Below are 19,571 nucleotides of genomic sequence, written 5' to 3'. Positions count from 1 at the left end.
TTCTTTCTTTATTTGAGAGAGAGAGAAAAAATGGGCACACCAGAGCCTCCAGCCCCTGCGGACCAACTCCAGATGCATGCGCCACCGTGTGCATCTGGCTTATGTGGGTCCTGGGGAATTGAACCGAGGTCCTTTGGCTTTGCAGATAAGTGCCTTACCCACTTTTTAAATTTTTTAATTTTTATTTTTTTTCTTTTTCAAGGTAGGGTCTCACTCTAGCCCAGGCTGACCTGGAATTCACTATGGAGGCTCAGGGTGGCCTCGAACTCACGGCGATTTTTTTTTTTTTTTTTTTTGGTCTTTCAAGGTAGGGTCCAGGCTGACCTGGAATTCACTATGGAGTGTCAGGGAGGCCTTGAACTCATGGTGATCCTCCTACCTGGGATTAAAGGCGGGCCCCACCACGCCCGGCTATTACATTGTTTTTTTCAGTTTGATTATGCCTTCCTACAATGTACAACACAGGCAGGACTACATTACTGACAGTTCACTCAGGAATAGTTCCACACCATCCTTTACTGTGCAAAATATGAAAAATTCAAATACCTTTAATCCCAGCACTCGGGAGGCAGAGGTAGGAGGATCGCCGTGAGTTCGAGGCCACCCTGAGACTCCATAGTGAATTCCAGGTCAGCCTGGCCTAGACTGAGACCCTACCTTGAAAAACAAAACAAACAAACAAAAAAAAATCAAATAAATGATGTGTGTGCTCCGAGACTGCTATTTACAGGAATCCTCTTGCCAAAGTCTCCCTAGGGCTGGCAGAGCAAGAGATGTAGAGAAACAACTGGAAAATAATACCATCTGAACACGGCTATGTGATAAAAGGCAATTTTCAGAAACACTTACTTGTCTCTCAGATATAAACTATTAAAACTATACAAAATGGGGCTTTGCCAGGCGTGGTGGCGCACGCCTTTAATCCCAGCACTTGGGAGGCAGAGGTAGGAGGATCGCCGTGAGTTTGAGGCCACCCTGAGACTACATAGTGAATTCCAGGTCAGCCTGGGCTAGAGTGAGACCCTACCTCAAAATTTAAAAATAATAACAATAAAAAAGGTGGGGGAGGCAGAGGCAGGAGGATCACGGTGAGTCCGAGGCCACCTGACAGTACATAGTTAATGCCAGGTCAGCCTGGACCAGAATGAAACCCTACCCCAAAAAAAGGGGGGGTTCTGGAGAGATGGATTAGCAGTTAAGCGCTTGCCTGTGAAGCCTAAGGACCCTGGTTTGAGGCTCGATTCCCCAGGACCCACGTTAGCCAGATGCACAAGGGGGTGGATGCGTCTGGAGTTCATTTTCAGTGGCTGGAGGCCCTGGCGCACCCATTTTCTCTCTCTCTCACTTTCAAATAAATAAAAAAATAGAAAAGGGGGGAAGCTGGGGAGCTGGCTCAGTGGTTAAGGTACTTGCCTGCAAACCTTTAACAACGCTGGTTTAATTCCCTGGTATCCACGTAAAGCCAGATGCACAAGGTGCATATGCATCTGGAGTTCATTTATAGTAATGTGTTCTCCCCGCCCCGAGGGGAGGGTAGAGTTAGGGTGACTGGACCCCAGAAGGTAAACAGCAGAGGAAAGTCTGCACTTGCTAAAAATCAAAGACGATCTGATGTCTTATCTCTTGCCTAATTCCGGAGAACTGTTTTCCCACAGTCAGGACCCCTCCTGGGAGGGAGGTCTTTCATAGGAATTAAACATTGTGACTGGTCAAGTTCAGCCCCCAGAACTTGGTGCCAGGGTTAATCTGACACAGCCCCTAGTTCTAACCAACCAGGTGGCCCTGTCCTCTGGTTCATCTGAGCTGGAAGACAGGCCACCCCTGTAAGCTCATAACTACCTTCGCAAGGGGAGGGCAGCTCCCTCTCTGACCACTGGGGAGCTTCCAGCTGTGGATGAGATTTTCCCTCTGCTGGGCCAGGGCTGGCACCAGCCAGGAAGGTACGCCCTAGTCCTGACTCTCCTCATGGGCTCTTTATCCCCTCCAGCTCCCCACGTGGCAGGAACTCCTTGAACTTTCTTTTCTCTTTTCTTTCCAGTCTTCCCCCACCCGCCCCAGATCAATATCTGGTCACATGGACTCCTGAGCTACACGTGGCCCACGTGGGCTTTTGGGCTCCACGTGGTGAACTTCCCTTCTCCCCGCTTTATCTCCCCTCACCTCCCAGCCTTCCCCCTCTCCACACTCCTTTGTAAGATCTGAATAAAATGCGGTATTTTAAAAATCATTCTCTTGAATCTGGAATTGCCAATTCTTTGGTTAGTTTGCAGACAGGAACTCAAAGCTTGGGGGGGGGGGGGGTTCCAGAGGCAGTTGTCAGATGTTCTCCTTGGTCACTATATTATTGGTATTATTATTATTATTTTGGTTTTTCAAGGTAGGTCAGCTCAGACTGACCTGGAAGTCCCTATGTAGTCTCAAGGTGGCCTCAAACTCACGGCGATCCTCCTACCTCTGCCTCCCGAGTGCTGGGGTTAAAGGCGTGAGCCATCACCAATGCAAACCTGACTACAACTGTAAAGTGGTACTGAGGAGTGGAACTGCTCCTAGACACCTGACTGTGTGTGGCTTTGGCCTTTTGGAGCTGATTTTCAAGAGGAATGAGGGAGGATTTGAAACCTTGGCCTAAGAGACGCCTTGCAGTGCTGTAAGTACAGCTTGATGGAACTGTTCTGGTCAGAGTTGAAAGACCTGGATGAAGTAAGAACTGTGGACTGTGAGGTTTGGCTTATGAGGATGAGAAAGAGCTTTGCTTGGACTGGGCTAGAAGCAGATTGTGAGAGGCTTGCTGTTATGTCTGTGTCCTGAGAAGTTGTGCAGGGTTGCTTTGTATAGAAATGAACTGGTGTGAGCAGAGGCATATGGCACAGAAAAAATGAAATCTGTGGACCTAAACTGTTGCCCGGTCACCTGCAAATTGTTTAAGAGACTACAACCTTTGAGACTGGGCCAGCTGACCTGCGCTGGGGCAACAGGAAGAATGTGGACTCTTTTGGAGGGGCCTGAGTGCTCAAGAAGTGTCCTTTTCTTCAAAGTCTGCTTTACTCCCCCCTGGATTAACAAATTGGCACCCTACCTGGTATCGTGGAGTATAAGAAATGCAGGAAAGAGAGGGTCATTGAGTTTGCAACACGGTCTTGTGTTTTGGAAATGGCCATGGGCAGTGTGAAGCAGGTTTGCTGGGTGCCTGTATAGAGACCCCACGGAGCCAAGAGGATGAACCATGGCTTGCAGTGGAGATCCAATGGAGATGCCAGGACCACATGACTGCTAAGGAGAGCTGCAACCCCATGAAGTTTCCCAGGACTGTGAGTAGCCTAGCCGGAGGGGCGGAATTGGAATGCCGGAGACTTGTTGCTGGTTAGAATTTTCGGACTTGGAGATTTGTCATTGACTAGAGTTGTTGGACTTAAAGCTACAGAGTTTGATGTTTGCCCTGGTTGTTGTAAGTCTTGTATTGGCTAAATATATCTTTGGTATGCCATCTTTTGCAGTGTGAATGTTTATTCTGTGCCAGTATGGGATTTTTGAGGTTATTTTTTGGTGTTATGGCTCAGTTAAAATATCTTGGGCTATGGGGAAGTATGAATAGCATTAGAATTGATAAAAACTATGGGGACTTTTAAAGTTGGATGAATGCATTGTATTTTACATCATGTATGGATATCAGTTTATGGGGGCCAGGGGTGGAAGGTGGTGGTTTGATTCAGGTGTCCCCCATAAACTCAGGTGCTCTGAATGCTGGGTCCCCAGCTGATGGAGATTTGGTAATTAGCATCCCTTGGAGGCGATGTATTGTTGGGGGCGGGCTTATGGGTGTTATAGCCAGTGTCCCCTTGCTAGTGTTTGGCACACTCTCCTGTTGCTATTGTCCACCTGATGTTGGCCAAGTGGTGATGTCCACCCTCTGCTCATGCCATCATTTTCCCTGCCATCGTGGAGCTTCCCCTCGAGCCTGTAAGCCAAAATAAACCTCTTTTTCCCACAAGCTGCTCTTGGTCGGGTGATTTCTACCAGCAATGAGATCCTGACTGCAACAGTAAAGCCACAACCCCTGGCTACTGGTTTTATTATTTTTTTTAACATTTTGTTTATCTATTTTATTTATTTATTTATTTGAGACAGAGAGAGGGAGGGGAAGAGAGAGAGACAATGGTTGTGTCAGGGCCTCCAGCCACTGTGAACGAACTCCAGACGCGTGTGCCCCCTTGTGCATCTGGCTAATGTGGGACCTGGAGAATTGAACCCAAGTCCTTAGGCTTCACAGGCAAACGCCTTCACCCCTAAGACATCTCTCCAGCCCTGTTGGTTTTATTTTTGAGACAGGGTTTGTCACAGAACCTGCCACCGTGCTAATTTTGACACAGGAGCTGGTCAATGGGATTCCCTATCTCCACCTCATAAGAGGAGGAAAAGATCATGAAATCAAAATAAAAGAGAGACTGATTGAGAGGGGGAGGGGATATGATGGAGAGTGGAGTTTCGAAGGGGAAAGTAGGTGGGGAGGGAGGGAATTACCATGGGATATTGTTTATAATTATGGAAGTTGTCAATAAAAAAAAAGGCTGGGCATGGTGGTGCACGCTTTTAATCTCAGCACTGGGGAGGCAGAGGTAGTTTGATTGCTGTGAGTTCGAGACCACCCTAAGACTACATAGTGAATTCCAAGTCAGCCTGAGCTAGAGACAGACCCTACCTCAAAAACCAAAAGAAAAAAAGAAAGAAAGAAAGAAAAAGAAGTATGGCTGTTCTGGAGAATCCACATTCTTACATGCAAGCCCTGACTCTGCTCTGTAGCTCTGTAAATAAGCCCATAAATTAAATAAATAAATAAATAAATAAATAAATAGGGCTGGAGAGATGGCTTAGCGGTTAAGCGCTTGCCTGTGAAGCCTAAGGACCCCGGTTCGAGGCTCGATTCCCCAGGACCCACGTTAGCCAGATGCACAAGGGGGCGCACGCGTCTGGAGTTCATTTGCAACAGCTGGAGGCCCTGGCGCGCCCATTCTCTCTCTATCTATCTGCCTCTTTCTCTGTCTGTCACTCTCAAATAAATAGTAAATAAAAATGAACAAAAAAAAATTTTTAATAAAATAGACGCACTGCTTCTCCAAACTGGTAACGGCGTAACTATACTTTGGTCTGCCACCCGAGTCCTATCTGGGGTGCAGATGCGCGTTCCCGTCTCCCCAAGAAAAAGTTTCCTGTGATACACACATACATGCATTGCCAAGCGCATTGGCTTCTGCCTGCAACCTCAGCACTTGGGAGGGTCGCCAGGTGTTCCAGGCCAGCCTGAGTTAGAGTGAGTATCAAGTCACTGTGGGCTAGCGTGAGACCTTGCCATAAAATAAAACACACTCTCTCTCTCCAATTTTAAGCCAGCAATGACAGCACAATCTCGCAATCCCGGCTACCCAAGCGGCTCAAGCGGGAGGAGTGCTTAAGCACACAAGTTAGAGAGCACCCTAACGTGGTGAACCTGTAATTCCGGCACTTGGGAGTCTGAAGCAAGAGGACCAAGGTGAAACAGGTAGAGAGTGAGTCCCAGGTCAGCCTTGACAAGAGAGCCTTGCCTCAAAAAACAACAAGACGGGGCTGGAGAGATGGCTTAGCGGTTAAGCGCTTGCCTGTGAAGCCTAAGGACCCCGGTTCGAGGCTCGGTTCCCCAGGTCCCACGTTAGCCAGATGCACAAGGGGGCGCACGGCACAAGGGGGCGCACGCGTCTGGAGTTCGTTTGCAGAGGCTGGAAGCCCTGGCGTGCCCATTCTCTCTCTCTCCCTCTCTCTGTCTTTCTCTCTGTGTCTGTCGCTCTCAAATAAATAAATAAAAATTAAAAAAAAAAAAACAAGACAGCCGGGCACTGAATTTAACTTAATTTAATTTAAACCACACACCTTTAATCCCAGCACACACGAGAGGCAGAGGTAGGAGGATCACTGTGAGTTCGAGGCCAGACTGGGACTACAGAATTGAGTTCCAGGTCAGCTTGGGTTTAGAGAAAGACCCTAACCTTAAGTTCTGTCATCTTGAGAGTTAACATTTACACATGCCACCACAATGTTTTTGCAGTTCCTGCTAGATTTAGATAAGCAGGACACATAGATCACTACGTACCATACACATAGCCAATGCACGCCTGCTCCACTGCTGAGTAAGGGATCTGCGCGTCGGCCAAAGCCTTCTGGCCTAGAAAAACAAAAGCATGTCGTTCTTAAGTGTTTGCTGTAAATACGTATAACTTCAGTTTACTGTTTGTTTGTTTTTAAATTTTTTTTATATTTATTTATTTACTTATTTGAGAGAGCGAGAGAGAGAGAGAATGGGCGCACCAGGGTCTCCAGCCACTGCAACGAACTCCAGATAAGTGCGCCCCCTTGTGCATCTGGCTAACGTGGGTCCTGGGGAATTGAACCTGGTTCCTTTGGCTTTGCAGGCAAACGCCTTAATCGCTAAGCCATCCCGCCAGCCCCCTAAGAATACTTATAAGATACTTTTATTCATTTGACAGAGAGATGTAGAGAGAGAGTGAGAATGGGTATATTAGGACCTCCCACGACTACAAATGAATGCCACATACATATTGCACTTTGTGCCTTTGGCTTTACATGGGTACTGGGGAATCAAACCCAGTACATTACATTACATTACAAACATTACAAACAAGTACATTACAAACAAGTACCTTTAACCACTGAGCCAGTTCTCTAGCCCAGATTTTTTTGTTGTTTTTTGTTGTTGTTTTTATGTGTGTTGTTATTTGTTTGTTTGATTGGTTGGTGGGTTTTTCGAGGTAGGGTTTCACCCTAGCCCAGGCTGACCTGGAATTCACTGTGGAGTCTCAGGGTGGCCTCGAACTCACGGCGATCCTCCTACCTCCCAAGTGCTGAGATTAAAGGCGTGCGCCACCACACCCGGCATTGTTTGTTTGTTGAGGTAGGGTCTTACTCTAGCCCAGTCTAACCTGGAACCCATTCTGTAGTCCCAAAGGGGCCTCAAACTCACATCAATCCTCATCCCTATGCCCCCCAACCTCGAGGGGGAGGATTAAAGGCGTGCGCCACATCTGGCTTAAAATTTTATTTATGGAGAGAGATAATGGGCTCTCTGGGGCCTCTTGCTACACAAACTCCAGATGCATCCACTATTCTGTGCATCTGGCTTTACGTGGGGGCTGTGGAATCAAACCCAGGCTTTATAAGCTTTATAAGCTGAGCCACCTCTCCAGCCCAGATTTTCTACATACACTATAAGATTAAAATAATAGGCCCGGGGCTGCTTTAGCCCAGGGCGGCCCGCGGAGGGCTGAGCCGGGGCTTCCAGCTCCGGTTCTCCACCGGCGGGCGGGTGGCCGGCCGCTCACCATGCCCGGCAAGCACCAGCAGTTCCAGGAACCCGAGGTCGGCTGCTGCGGGAAATACTTCCTGTTGGGCTTCAACATCATCTTCTGGGTGCTGGGAGCCCTGTTCCTTGCCATCGGTCTCTGGGCCTGGGGTGAGAAGGGTGTTCTCTCCAACATCTCAGCATTGATGGATCTGGGAGGCCTCGACCCCGTGTGGCTGTTTGTGGTGGTTAGGACCATCATGTCAGTGTTGGGCTTTGCCGGCTGCATTGGGGCCCTCCGGGAGAACACCTTTCTGCTCAAGTTTTTCTCTGTGTTCCTCGGCCTCATCTTCTTCTTGGAGTTGGCAACAGGGATCCTGGCCTTCGTCTTCAAGGACTGGATTCGAGACCAGCTCAACCTCTTCATCAACAACAATGTCAAAGCCTACCGGGACGACATTGACCTCCAGAACCTTATTGACTTTGCTCAGGAATACTGGAACCTCAATATCTGTTTCAACTGCACTGACTTGAACCCAAGCCGGGAGCGCTGCGGGGTGCCTTTCTCCTGCTGTGTCAGGGATCCTGCGGAAGATGTCCTCAACACTCAGTGTGGCTATGACATCCGGCTGAAACTGGAGCAGGGCTCCATCCACACCAAAGGCTGCGTGGGCCAGTTTGAGAAATGGCTGCAAGACAACCTGATCGTGGTGGCCGGGGTCTTGGTGGGCGTCGCGCTCCTCCAGATCTTTGGCATCTGCCTGGCCCAGAACCTCGTGAGTGACATCAAGGCAGTGAAGGCCAACTGGTGAGGCTTCCGGGGGCCATGGCCACACGCCTGGCCTAAGGGGGGCCTCCCGGGACCCTCTGTCTTGCTCATGATGGGCAAGGCCAGCGAGGCATCTGCTTTCCCCTGAGCCCCGAGGCTTCAAGAGCTTGGTGTTCGTGTCCCCTTGAGGAAACCACTGTGGCTCTGCCAGGGCTGTCACGGAGCTCTGTGCGTGGGGTGGGTGTAAGTGCACTGGGAGCCACTGTCCTGCTGCTGTGGCATGTTGGGGCCTCCATGGCACCAGGGAGGGTACAGCCAGGTAGGGCGGGAGGTGCTGCCATGAAGAGCCTGTGTCCCCTGTGTCCACCCTGTGTGGCTGTGGGATGCACTTGGGGACTGCTGTTGTCCCATTGTCCCCCTTCCCCTCCCCCGATCCACCGTTACTCTGCCTGCCTCTTGCAGCTTTGGAGTTCTCGTCCTTACTAGACGTGGCATTGGGCCTGCCAGGAGCCCTCCTTGACCCCAGGATCCTGGACTCTGAAATGGGTCCAAGACTTCTCTCTCTTGCTTGCCTCTCAGGATCACACACGGTGATGGCTACAAACTACTCAATCAACAACACTTTGCAAACCACTGACTTCTATGCCCACCGTCTGGAAGGGTCTGTCAGCTGTGAGCCTGAACGGAGCTCTCCAGTGAGGGCCCTGGCCTGGACCCAGCCTCCCAACAGGGTCTCATAGGCCTGGGTAGCTTCTGCACTCGAGACAGCCTTTCAACTTAAAAGTCCATCTCTCCTGCTTTGAAGAATGATTTGACAGGCCACACCAGCTCTTCAGTGGCAGCGGCATCCATGACGGGTCCTGCCTGCTCTATTCTCACCTAAGTGTCCTACCTGACCCCCAGGAATGGGGAGTTGGCCTCCCCCATCTCGTGGATCATTCCCTGCAAATACTGTGAGGCTGTTGCGACATACACAAGAAGAATGAAGTGCCGAACCCCACCTCTTAAAAGGGTCTAGCCTGGGAGGGTCACAGCTCTGCTGGGGACTGAATTGAGTGCCGGAATACCCAAGAGAGGTGGGTGGGACATCAGGAAGATTGTGCAAAGGCAGCTGCTGTTAAGTCCTTGGCTGGGCACTCCGCCTTGGAATGGAGATCAAACCCCGCATGGCCTGCAGGGATGTCTTGTGGCCACCAGAGGGCGCACCAGCACCACATTCTCTGCGGTTGGCTTCTTGCCTCCCGGGCTCTTCACCCTAAAGCACGCTACTCACCTCGCTTCTTGTACTTTGGGACAACTTGAAAACTTCTAACAAAGCAAACAGCTCAGGCATGGGCAGCATGGCTATCCACAGGGGATGCGTGTGGAATAGTCTTGCCCTGTCCTGCCTGTGCTGAATGAATGGACGGGCGGGCTTGGTTCAGAGCTGTCATCTGATGCCTGCGGGGTCCAGTGAGGTCTGTGAATGAAATGGAGTAGTGACGCTTGTCCCATACCTGAACGCTGTTACTGCAGACTGGCTAGGGAAAGACGCAGTTTTGTGACGAGAGGAGTGGATTGTAATCTGGCTGAGATCGGTAACTTGCCTTTGAGTATAGTAGGGTGCTGTGGGAATTATGCCCAAATGAATCCCTATCTGAAGGTGCCAAGGCTGGTGTAGCTCATTGCTGTGATGTGGGGATGCAGGTGTGATGTCAGGAATCTATAGGTGATTGTGAGGCGAATGGACTTTTAAGTTGGTGGCAACTAAGTAGGATTTAATCTGCAAGCTGAACAAAGCTTTGGCTCCTGCTCCATCCACAGAGGCTCTGGCTGCTTGCCCATCTTGGGGTGCTGGGAGCCGCACGCTCTGCAGCCCTGCGCCCTGGCACTGGCCGCACAGTGTCCTGGGCTCCTGACAGTGCCGGCCGTGGGTGGTTTACACACCGCAATAAATGTAGCTCAAAACATTAAAAAAAAAAAAAGATTAAAATAACAAGCACCATAAGGCGCTTATCTGCAAAGCCAAAGGACCCAGGTTTAATTCCCCAGGACCCACGTTAGCCAGATGCACAAGGGGGCGCATGCATCTGAGTTCGTTTGCAGTGGCTGGAGGCCCTGGCGCGCCCATTCTCTCTCTCTCTCTCAAATAAAATATTAAATAAAGTATCTTGAGAAAGAATAGTAGTTAATCAAATCTCACAGATCTTCCTCTTTTTCTTTTTAACTTTTTTGTTGTTGGTTTTGTTTTTTCGAGTTTAAGGTCTCACTCTAGCCCAGGCTGACCTAGAATTCATTCTGTAGTCTCAGGGTGGCCTCAAACTCACAGTGGTCCTCCTACCTCTGCCTCCCAAATGCTGGAATAAAAAAAAAAAATTTTTTTAATATTTTTTGTTCATTTTTTATTTATTTATTTGAGAGTGACAGACACAGGGAGAAAGACAGATAGAGGGAGAGAGAGAGGATGGACGCGCCAGGGCTTCCAGCCTCTGCAAACGAACTCCAGACGCGTGCGCCCCCTTGTGCATCTGGCTAACGTGGGACCTGGGGAACCAAGCCTTGAACCGGGGTCCTTAGGCTTCATAGGCAAGCGCTTAACCACTAAGCCATCTCTCCAGCCCAAAAAAAAATTTTTTTTAGGTTGATATAAAATCTAGGCAGATGTAGGAGGATCATTTGCATTGTTTCGTTTGCAGTGGCTAGAGGCCCTAGTGTGCCCATTCTGTGTGTGTGTGTGTGTGTGTGTGTGTGTGTATCAATGCCTCTTTCTCTCAAACAAATAAAATATTAAAACAAAAATTTTAAAAAGATGTGAATTTTCTATATTACCTGCTTCCTTTGCCAAGTCAGGATAATCTCTGGAATTCTCGCCTCCAGGCTTCATGAACTGGAATACAGAAGATGAGAAACAGAAGCAAAAGCATCAATTTTGCCCCCCCCCCCCACACACACACACAACAAAGCATAGAAATTCATTCATTCAGGCTGCAAAGATGGCTTAGCGGTTAAGGCGCATGCCTGCGAAACCTGACTGAAGACCCAGGTTGGATTCTCCAGGTCCCACATAAGCCAGACGCACATGATGGCACATGCGTCTGGAGTTCCTTTGCCGTGACTGGAGGCCTTGGACCCGCCCATTCTCCTTCCCTCTCTCCCTCTCTGTCTCTAGTAAGTAAATAAAAATAGAATTTAAGGTATGATGGAGAATGGAGTTTCAAAGGGAAAAGCAGGGGGAGGGAAGGTATTACCATGGGGCATTTTTTATAACCATGGAAACTGTTAATAAAAAATTTAAAAAAAGGATTAAGAAAAAAAAAAGCTAGGCATGGTGGTGCATGCCTTTAATCCCAGCACTCAGGAGGTAGAGGTTGGAGGATCCCCACAAGTTCGAGGCCACCCTGAGACTACATGGTGAATTCCAGGTCAGCCTGGGCTAGAGACCCTACCTCACAAAAAAAAAAAAAAAAAAAAAAAAGAAAGAAAGAAATTCATTCATCTGATGCCCGGGATGGTGGCACACACCTTTAATCCCAGCACTTGGGAGGCAGAGGTAGAAGGATCACCTTGAGTTCAAGACCACCCTAAAACTATATAGTGAATTCCTGGTCTAAAGTGAAGAGACCTATCTTGAAAAAAAGAAAGGAAGGAAGGAAGGAAGGAAGGGAGGGAGGGAGGGAGAGAGGGAGGGAGGGAGGGAAGGAGGAAGGAAAACAAACAAACAAACAAAAGGGCTGGAGAGATGGCACAGAAGTTAAGCCGTTTGCCTGCAAAGCCAAAGGACCCAGGTTCAATTTCCCAGGATCCATATAAGCCAGATGCACAAGGGGGCACACGCATCTGGAGTTCGTTTGCAGTGGCTGGAGGCCCTGGCATGCCCATTCTCTCCCTCCCTCCCTCCCCCGCCCCCCCCTCTCTCTAATAAATAAATCTGTGTGAGTAGGAAGAAAACTCAGTCGCATAGACTGGTAAGCTAGAAAGGAGATATAAAGGGAAGAGAAAGGGAGGGGGTACCTAATAGGATGGTATTGTATATATGTAAGTAGAAGAACAGATTAATGGGGGTGAAAAGGAATAAGTGAGGTCAGGGGAAGAGATTGAGTAAGGAAAGGTGGAGGGAGGGCTAATCAAAATCTAAGAGGATATAATAAGTCATATGGAAACCTACTTTTTTGGACAATGGAATACACAGAAGCCATAGATTGTCACTAGAAAATTTTCAGTGCCAGGGATGGAATACCTTCCAGTGAGTTGTTGGCCAAGGATACTCCCCAAACATTACAGGCCATTGCGGAGGCCCTTGGTTTCCCATCAGGAATAGATGCTAAGACCTTATTGCTGAAAACTCCACATACTTGGGCTGCAAGGTCACTGAGAAATCCTGCTGGAACTGAGCTGAAAACTTCCTCCATGCAGACCAGCTGACAGAAAGCTGGAAAAAGCCACACTGCACGCAGTTCAATGGGAGTGGGAGAAATCACCAATGAAGATACTCAACAGTGGACACTGCAAGCCTTATATTTGGCCAGCCAGGCCAAATGAGCCATTGGGTACAATAGTGGCACGTCTGTTATAGAGGAAACCTACTGCCCATTACTTTGACTGAAGGCTTGCTCCATGGGAGGGAACACATCCCTAATACGGAAAACCTACAACAGGGATATTCATGAGCCCTAGGGGTGTAACATCTGCTGCTGTCTGGCTAAATGTATATACTATGCTCATCAAACTGCCCAGTAAGCACTTCTCTTAATGTTCATACCCTTATATTAATGCTACTCTCAATTTTGGTTAGGGAATCTTCTCTTTTCAGATGGCCGTGACCTTGGGATGACTCAGAAGGTATCATAGTGCTGGAAAGTGACTGGAGTACTGAGTAACATCTCGATCACACCTTCCAAGGCTCAGCGTCCATCGCGGAAGAGGTGGCGGAAAGAATGTAAGAATCAAAGGAAGGGTAGGACTCCTTACAACGTGCTCCTCCAGACACAAAATGGCCTGGATATCCATGACCTCACAGTGCCTGACACTCCCTACACAAGACCCTCATAAGAGGAGGAAAAGATCATGACATCAAAATAAAAGACTGATTGAGATGGGGAGGGGACATGATGGAGAATGGAGTTTCAAAGGGGAAAGTGGGGGGAGGGAGGGCATTACCATGGGATGTTGTTTATAATCATGGAAGATGTTAATAAAAAATTGAGAAAAATAAACTAAAAAATTTTTAAAAATATTATTTTTAGGGGCTAGAGAGATGGCTTAGTAGTTAAGCGCCTACCTGTAAAGCCTAAGGACCCCAGTTCAAGGCTCCATTCCCCAGGACCCACGTAAGTCAGATGCACAAGGGGGCGCACACATCTGGAGTTCGTTTGCAGTGGCTGGAGGCCCTGGCGCGCCCATTCTCTCTCCCTCCCTCTCTCTCTCTCTCTCTCTCTCTCTCTCTGCCTCTTTCTCTCTTTGTCTGTTACTCTCAAATAAATAAATAAATAAAAATAAACAAAAAAATTCTAAAAAACATATTTTTAGGGCTGGAGAGATGGCTTAAAGGTTAAGGCACTTTCCTTGTAAAGCCAAAAGACCCAGGTTCAATTACCCAGTACCCACTTAAAGCTAGATGCACAAGGTGGAGCATGCATCTGGAGTTGGTCTGCAGTGGCTAGAGGCCCACGTGCGTCCATTTTTTTTTTCTCTCTTTCTCACACACATAAATAGCTAAATAAAATATTTTTAAAATATTTTTGTAAGCTGGGCTTGTGGCGCACGCCTTTAATCCCAGCACTCGGGAGGCAGAGCTGGGAGGATTGCTGTGAGTTCGAGGTCACCCTGAGACTCCTTAGTGAATTCCAGGTCGGCCTGGGCTAGAGAGAGACCCTACCTCGAAAAACCAAAAAATATATATATTTACATATATATATATATATTATATATTTATTTGCAAGTAGAGAGAGCTAAATAAGAATATTTTAGAGAGAGAGTGTGTGTGTCTGTGTTGTGTGTGTGTGAGAGAGAATATATAGGGGAACACTAAGGCTTTCTGTCAGTGCAAATGAACTCCACATGCATTCACTACTGTGTGTCTGGCTTTACATGGATCCTGGGGAATTGAACCTGGGTCCTTTGGCCTTGCAGGCAAGCACCTTAACTGCTAAGCCCTCGTACCTTTTTTTTTTTTTTTTTTTTTTTTTTTTGAGAGAAAGAGAGAATGGGCTCACCAGGTCCTCCAGCCACTGCAAATGAACTCCAAACCCATGCACCACCTTGTGTATCTGGCTTACGTGGGTCCTGGGGGAATCGAGCCTCGAACCAGTATCCTTAGGCTTCACAGGTAAGCGCTTAACCACTAAGCCATCTCTTCATCCCCCCCTTTTTTTAAGAACAACAACATATAGGATCCTATTTTTTTATTTATTTTCAAATATTTTATTTATCTATTTTTAAATATTTTATTTATTTATGAGAGAAAGAAAGAGACAGATAGGGAGAAAGAGAGAAAGAATGGGCATGCCAGGGCCTCCAGCCACTGCATACGAATGCCAGACACATGTGCCCCTTGTGCATCTGGCTTACATGGGTCCTGGGGAGTTGAGCCTGGGTCCTTTGGTTTTGCAGGCAAATGCCATAACTTAGCTAGGACATCTCTCCAGCCCCTTCTTTTTATTGTTTTTGTTTTTCAAGGTAGGGTCTTACTCTAGCCAAGGCTGACCTGGAATTCACTATGTAATCTCAGGGTAGCCTCGAACTTGTGGCACTCCACCTACCTCTGCCTCCCAAGTGCTGGGATTAAAGGTATGTGCCCCCACACCCGGCTGCCCCTATCTTTTATAAAAAGGGGAGAAGGGATGTGGGGAGATGACTCAGTGAAAAAAGCACCTGCTGTCCAGCTCTGGGTTTATGAGTTCAGACCCCCTAGACTACACATAAGAAACCAGATGCTGGGCTGGAGAGATGGCTTAGCAGTTAAGCGCTTGCCTGTGAAGCCTAAGGACCCCGGTTCGAGGCTCGATTCCCCAGGACCCACGTTAGCCAGATGCACAAGGGGGCACACGCGTCTGGAGTTCGTTTGCAGTGGCTGGAGGCCCTGGAGCACCCATTCTCTCTCTCTGTGTGTCTTTGTCTGTCTCTCTGTCGCTCTCAAATAAATAAAAATAAACAAAAAAAAAAAAGAAAGAAAAACACTTAAGAAATCTATTTATTGGCTGAGGAGATGGCTCAGCAGGTAAAGGTGCTTGTTCGCAAGCCGGCCAGCCTGAGTTCTAGTCTCCCCAGCAACCATATGAAGCGGCACATAGTGACACGCACCTCTGTGATCCCAATGCGCCTGTGGCAATGGGGAGACAAACACAGAAGAATCCAGATGTTCATCGGCCAGCTAGACTGACGCACACGACAATATTAAACAATGAATGACCCTGTCTCTAAAAAGCTGTGGGGAGAGGGCTAGAGAGATGGCTTAGCAGTTAAGGCACTTGCCTACAAAGCCAAAGGAGGCAGGTTCGATTCCCCAGGACCCATATGGTGGCACATGCATCGGGAGTTTGTTTGCAGTGGTTGGCGTGCCCATTCTCTGTGTGTGTGTGTGTGTGTGTGTCTGTCTATCTGTCTCTGTGTCTCTCTAAATAAATAAATAAATTTTCAAAAGTTGGGGGCTGGAGATATGTATTAGCAGTTAGCATGCTTGCCTGCTAAAGCCTAAAGACCCATGTTTGATTCCCCAGGAGCCACGTGAGCCAGATGCATAAGGGGGCGCACGCATCTGGAGTTCGTTTGCAGTGGCTGGAGGTCCTGGCATGCCCATTCTCTCTCTTCTCTCTCTCTCTCTTTCTCTCCCTCTTCCTCTGTCACTCTCAAATAAATAAATAAAAATAACAACAACAACAAAAAAATCCCAGATGCCGTGGTAGTGAGATAGTTTAGGGATGACAGGGCATATAAACAGAATTTCAATTCAATATAGTCAGTGCTAAGGCAGAGGCAAGTAAGTTCAAAGCCTTGTGTCAGCAAAGCAGATCAAAGGTTTCCTAGACAAGATAAGTTCTTAGTTGATCCTTTAAGAGGACAAAGTTAACAAGGCCAAAGCACTCTGGAGGCTGAGGTAGGAAGATCGCCTTGAGTTTGAGACCAACCAGAGTTACCGAACGAGGTCCAGGCAAGCATGGTGGCGCAATCCTTTAATGCCTGCCCTTCTGGGGCAGATGTAAGATAGCTGTAAGCTCTAGGTCAGCCTGGGCTAGAGTGAGACCCTGCTTCAGAGAAAGGGAAAAAAAAAAAAAAAAAAAAGAAAGCCAGGCATGTTGGCACATACCTTTAGTACCAAGCACTTGGGAGGCAGAGGTAGGAGGATGCCTGTGAGTTCAAGGTCAGCCTAGGCTAGAGCATGACCCTACCTTGAAATTTCAAAAGTGGGGGAGGTGAGCTGGAGAGATGGCTCAGCGGTTAAAGGTGTTGTCTTTATATTTGTTTATTTATTTATTTTTGGTTTTTCAAGGTAGGGTCTCGCTCTAGCCCAGGCGGAAATTCACTATGTAGTTTCAGAGTGGCTTCAAACTCACTGCGATCCTCCTACCTCGGCCTCCAGAGTGCTGGGACTAAAGGCATGCGCCACCACATCCTGCTAAAGGTGCTTTCTTGCAAAGCCTAACAGCCTGGTTCGTTCCTCAGTACCCACATAAAAGCAGATGCACAAAGTGGTGCCTGCTTCTGAAGTTCAATTGCATGGCAAGAAACCCCAGCACCCATACTCATTCTCTTTCTCTCTGCTTATGAATTAAAAAAAAAAAAAAAAATTGGGCCAGGCGTGGTGGCGCACGCCTTTAATCCCAGCACTCGGAAGGCAGAGGTAGGAGGATCGCTGTGAGTTCGAGGCCACTCTGAGACTACATAGTGAATTCCAGATCAGCATAAGCTACAGCAAGATCCTGCCTTGGAAAAAAAATAATAATAATAAAAAATGGGGCTGCCGGGGCTGGAGAGATGGTTTAGTGGTTAAGGGCTTGCCTGTGAAGCCTAAGGACCCCAGTTTGAGGCCTGATTCCCCAGGACACACATTAGCCAGATGCACAAGGGGGCCCATGCATCTGGAGTTCGTTTGCAGTGGCTGGAAGCCCTGGCGTGCCCATTCTCTCTCTCTCTCTGACTCTTTCTCTCTCTGTCTGTCGCTCTCAAACAAATAAATAAACAAAATTTAAAAAAAAATATATGGGGCTGCAGAGATGGTTTAGTGGTTAAGGCATTTGCTGCAAAGCCTAAGAACCCAGGTTCGATTCCCCAGGACCCACGTAAGCCAGATGCACAAGGTGGCGCATGCATCTGGAATTCGTTTGCAGTTTGGCTGTAGGCCCCAGCATGTACCCATTCTCTCTCTTTCCCTCTCTAATAGATAATGAATCTTAAAAAAAAATAAAAATTAACCAGAGGAATACAACTGGTAAAAGTAGAACAATAGATGCAAAGGGGCAGACGCGCAGAACAGATGCCAATTTGGCACTGGCAACAGCGTTGCTCAAGCATGGGGGTAGGTGGTTAGGATGTTGCAAGAAGAGGCTGCAAAAATAAATAAAATAAAGATAAAAAATAAAGAAAAAAAAGTAAAAAAAGGAATGAATTAAAAAAAAAAAAAGAAGAGGATGCAGAGGCCTCTGGCTGGACAAGGACCAGGCTAACACCGGAGAAACTGAAACGCGGCCAGAGGGCACTAAGCACTGCTGGCTTTTTGGTATCCCAAGAATTATCTCTGAGAAAGGCACCCAGGAGAACAAATGGGTGACATCCGTCATCCGCTCTCCTTTGGGAGTGAAATGTCCCTGACCTCTCTTCTGAGCTCACATACCTTAGGATTTAAGGCCCGCTTTCCGGGCTGGAGAGATGGCTTAGTGGTTAAGGCGCTTGCACACTTCCCTGCAAAGCCAAAGGACCCAGGTTCGATTCCCTAGTGCCCACATAAAGTCAGCCGCACAAGGTGTTGCATGTGTCTGGAGTTTGTTTGCAATGGCTAGATGCTCCTGGTACAGCCATATTCTCCACCGCCCCCACTCTCTCATCTGCCTCTTTCTCTCCTCTTTCAAATAAATAAAATAAAAATAAGTTTCAGTTTTGTCTTGAGACAGGGTCATCCTATGTTGTCCTGGCTGGTCTGCTACTCAACGGGGCTGGCCGTTCTCGAACTCATGGCTCCAGCCTCTGCATCCCAAGTGCTGAAGCCAACAACCTGGGAACTGATGCTCAAAGGACTTTAGACTCTTCACAAGGGAGAAAGGGGAAGGAGGAAAGGGAAAGAAACGGGCACTGAAGGAGCTGGAGAGACGGCTCAGCGGTTAACACGCTTGCCTAAGAAGCCTAAGGGCCCAGGTTCAATTCCCCAGGACCCACATAACCCAGATGCACAAGGTGACATGTGCATCTGGAGTTCTTTCACAGTGGCTGGACGTCCTGCCTCTTACATAAATAAAATAATAATGCCGGGCTTGGTGGCGCACGCCTTTAATCCCAGCCGGGTTGGGGGGATGGACGTGAGTTCGAGGCCACCCTGAGACTCCATAGTGAATTCCAGGCCAGCCTGGGCTAGAGTGAGACCCTACCTCAAAAACCAAAGAAACTAAATAAACAAAATAATAAAAGAAAGAAATGGGCACCGAGGCCCCGCAAGAAGGGGCAGCAGGTGCAGAGCGGACCTCTCCCACATTCCCTCCCCCCCCCCCCCCCCCGGCCCTCCCGGGTCATCCCCCGGCCTCCGGCGCGCCGCCCCGGGCTTACCTTGGTCATGCCAACCCCCACCACGAACACGCGGCGCAGGCTCGGGGTCGGCCACCCCCGGGGAACCATGCTGGCGCGCGGGGTACCAAGAGCCACCGAGCTCGGGTCACAGCGACTGACGCCCGGGATGATGCCCGACTGGGTCCCGGGATCCCGGTGCCCGGCCATGGCGTCGGAGAGGGCGGGGGAGGAGAGGGGGCGGGGCCCAGAGGCTCGGGGGCGGGGCCAGAGGCGGAGGGGCGTGGTCTGCGCGGAGAGGGCGGGGCGGAGCGCGAGCGGGCTCGGGTGTGTCTGCGCGTGCGCAGAGGCTGTGGGGAGGGCGGCGCAGGGGGCGTGGTCAGAGACGCGGGGGCGGGGCCAGGGCGGCTCTAGCGTCTGCGCGTGCGCAGAGGCTGTGGGGAGGGAGGAGCAGGGGGCGTGGTCAGATGCGCGTGGGCGGGGCTGGGGGGCCTTTGGCGTCTGCGCGTGCGCAGAGGCTGCCTGGGAGACAGGGTAGGGGAGTCATCCATGGAACACAGCTACATTCTTAAGCCAGCAAGCCACGCTTCCCCCCACCAACCCCATGCCACCTTGCTCAGCCTGGCAGACTGATCTTTGTAACCTGGCACCTGACCCACTCTCTCCCAAGGTCAAACCTGCCAAGCTTGTTTTAGGTTTGTTTTTGTGTGTGTGTGTGTGTGTTTATTTTTTTAATATTTTATTTATTTATTACTATTATTTTTAAGCATTTTATTTTTATTTATTTGAGAC

At 48.8% G+C, this 19,571-nt stretch overlaps 2 protein-coding genes across 2 annotated transcripts in view; one reads left to right on the top strand and one right to left on the bottom strand.

The window, feature by feature from the left end:
• The window catches only part of Scp2 (sterol carrier protein 2), a 42,182-nt gene extending 23,185 nt beyond the window's left edge, over nt 1-18,997 (bottom strand). Inside the window, exons 1-3 of the mRNA XM_045139398.1 lie at nt 18,822-18,997; nt 10,902-10,959; nt 6,119-6,190 (exon numbers count right to left, since the gene is read on the bottom strand). Coding sequence (XP_044995333.1) covers nt 6,119-6,190; nt 10,902-10,959; nt 18,822-18,989 — 298 coding nt within the window. The 5' untranslated portion in view covers nt 18,990-18,997. The remainder of the gene's footprint in view (nt 1-6,118; nt 6,191-10,901; nt 10,960-18,821) is intronic.
• LOC123456368 (tetraspanin-17-like) lies at nt 7,339-9,332 on the top strand. Its single transcript, XM_045139335.1, has 2 exons — nt 7,339-8,132; nt 8,673-9,332. The coding sequence occupies exons 1-2, from the start codon at nt 7,366-7,368 to the stop codon at nt 8,728-8,730; spliced, it is 825 nt and encodes a 274-aa protein (XP_044995270.1). The 5' UTR covers nt 7,339-7,365; the 3' UTR covers nt 8,731-9,332.
• Nucleotides 18,998-19,571: the final 574 nt, after the last annotated feature.

Source organism: Jaculus jaculus, chromosome 21 (assembly GCF_020740685.1).
Source record: "Jaculus jaculus isolate mJacJac1 chromosome 21, mJacJac1.mat.Y.cur, whole genome shotgun sequence".
NCBI classification, from domain to species: domain Eukaryota; kingdom Metazoa; phylum Chordata; class Mammalia; order Rodentia; family Dipodidae; genus Jaculus; species Jaculus jaculus.
This window is presented reverse-complemented; position numbering and strand designations above follow the sequence as displayed.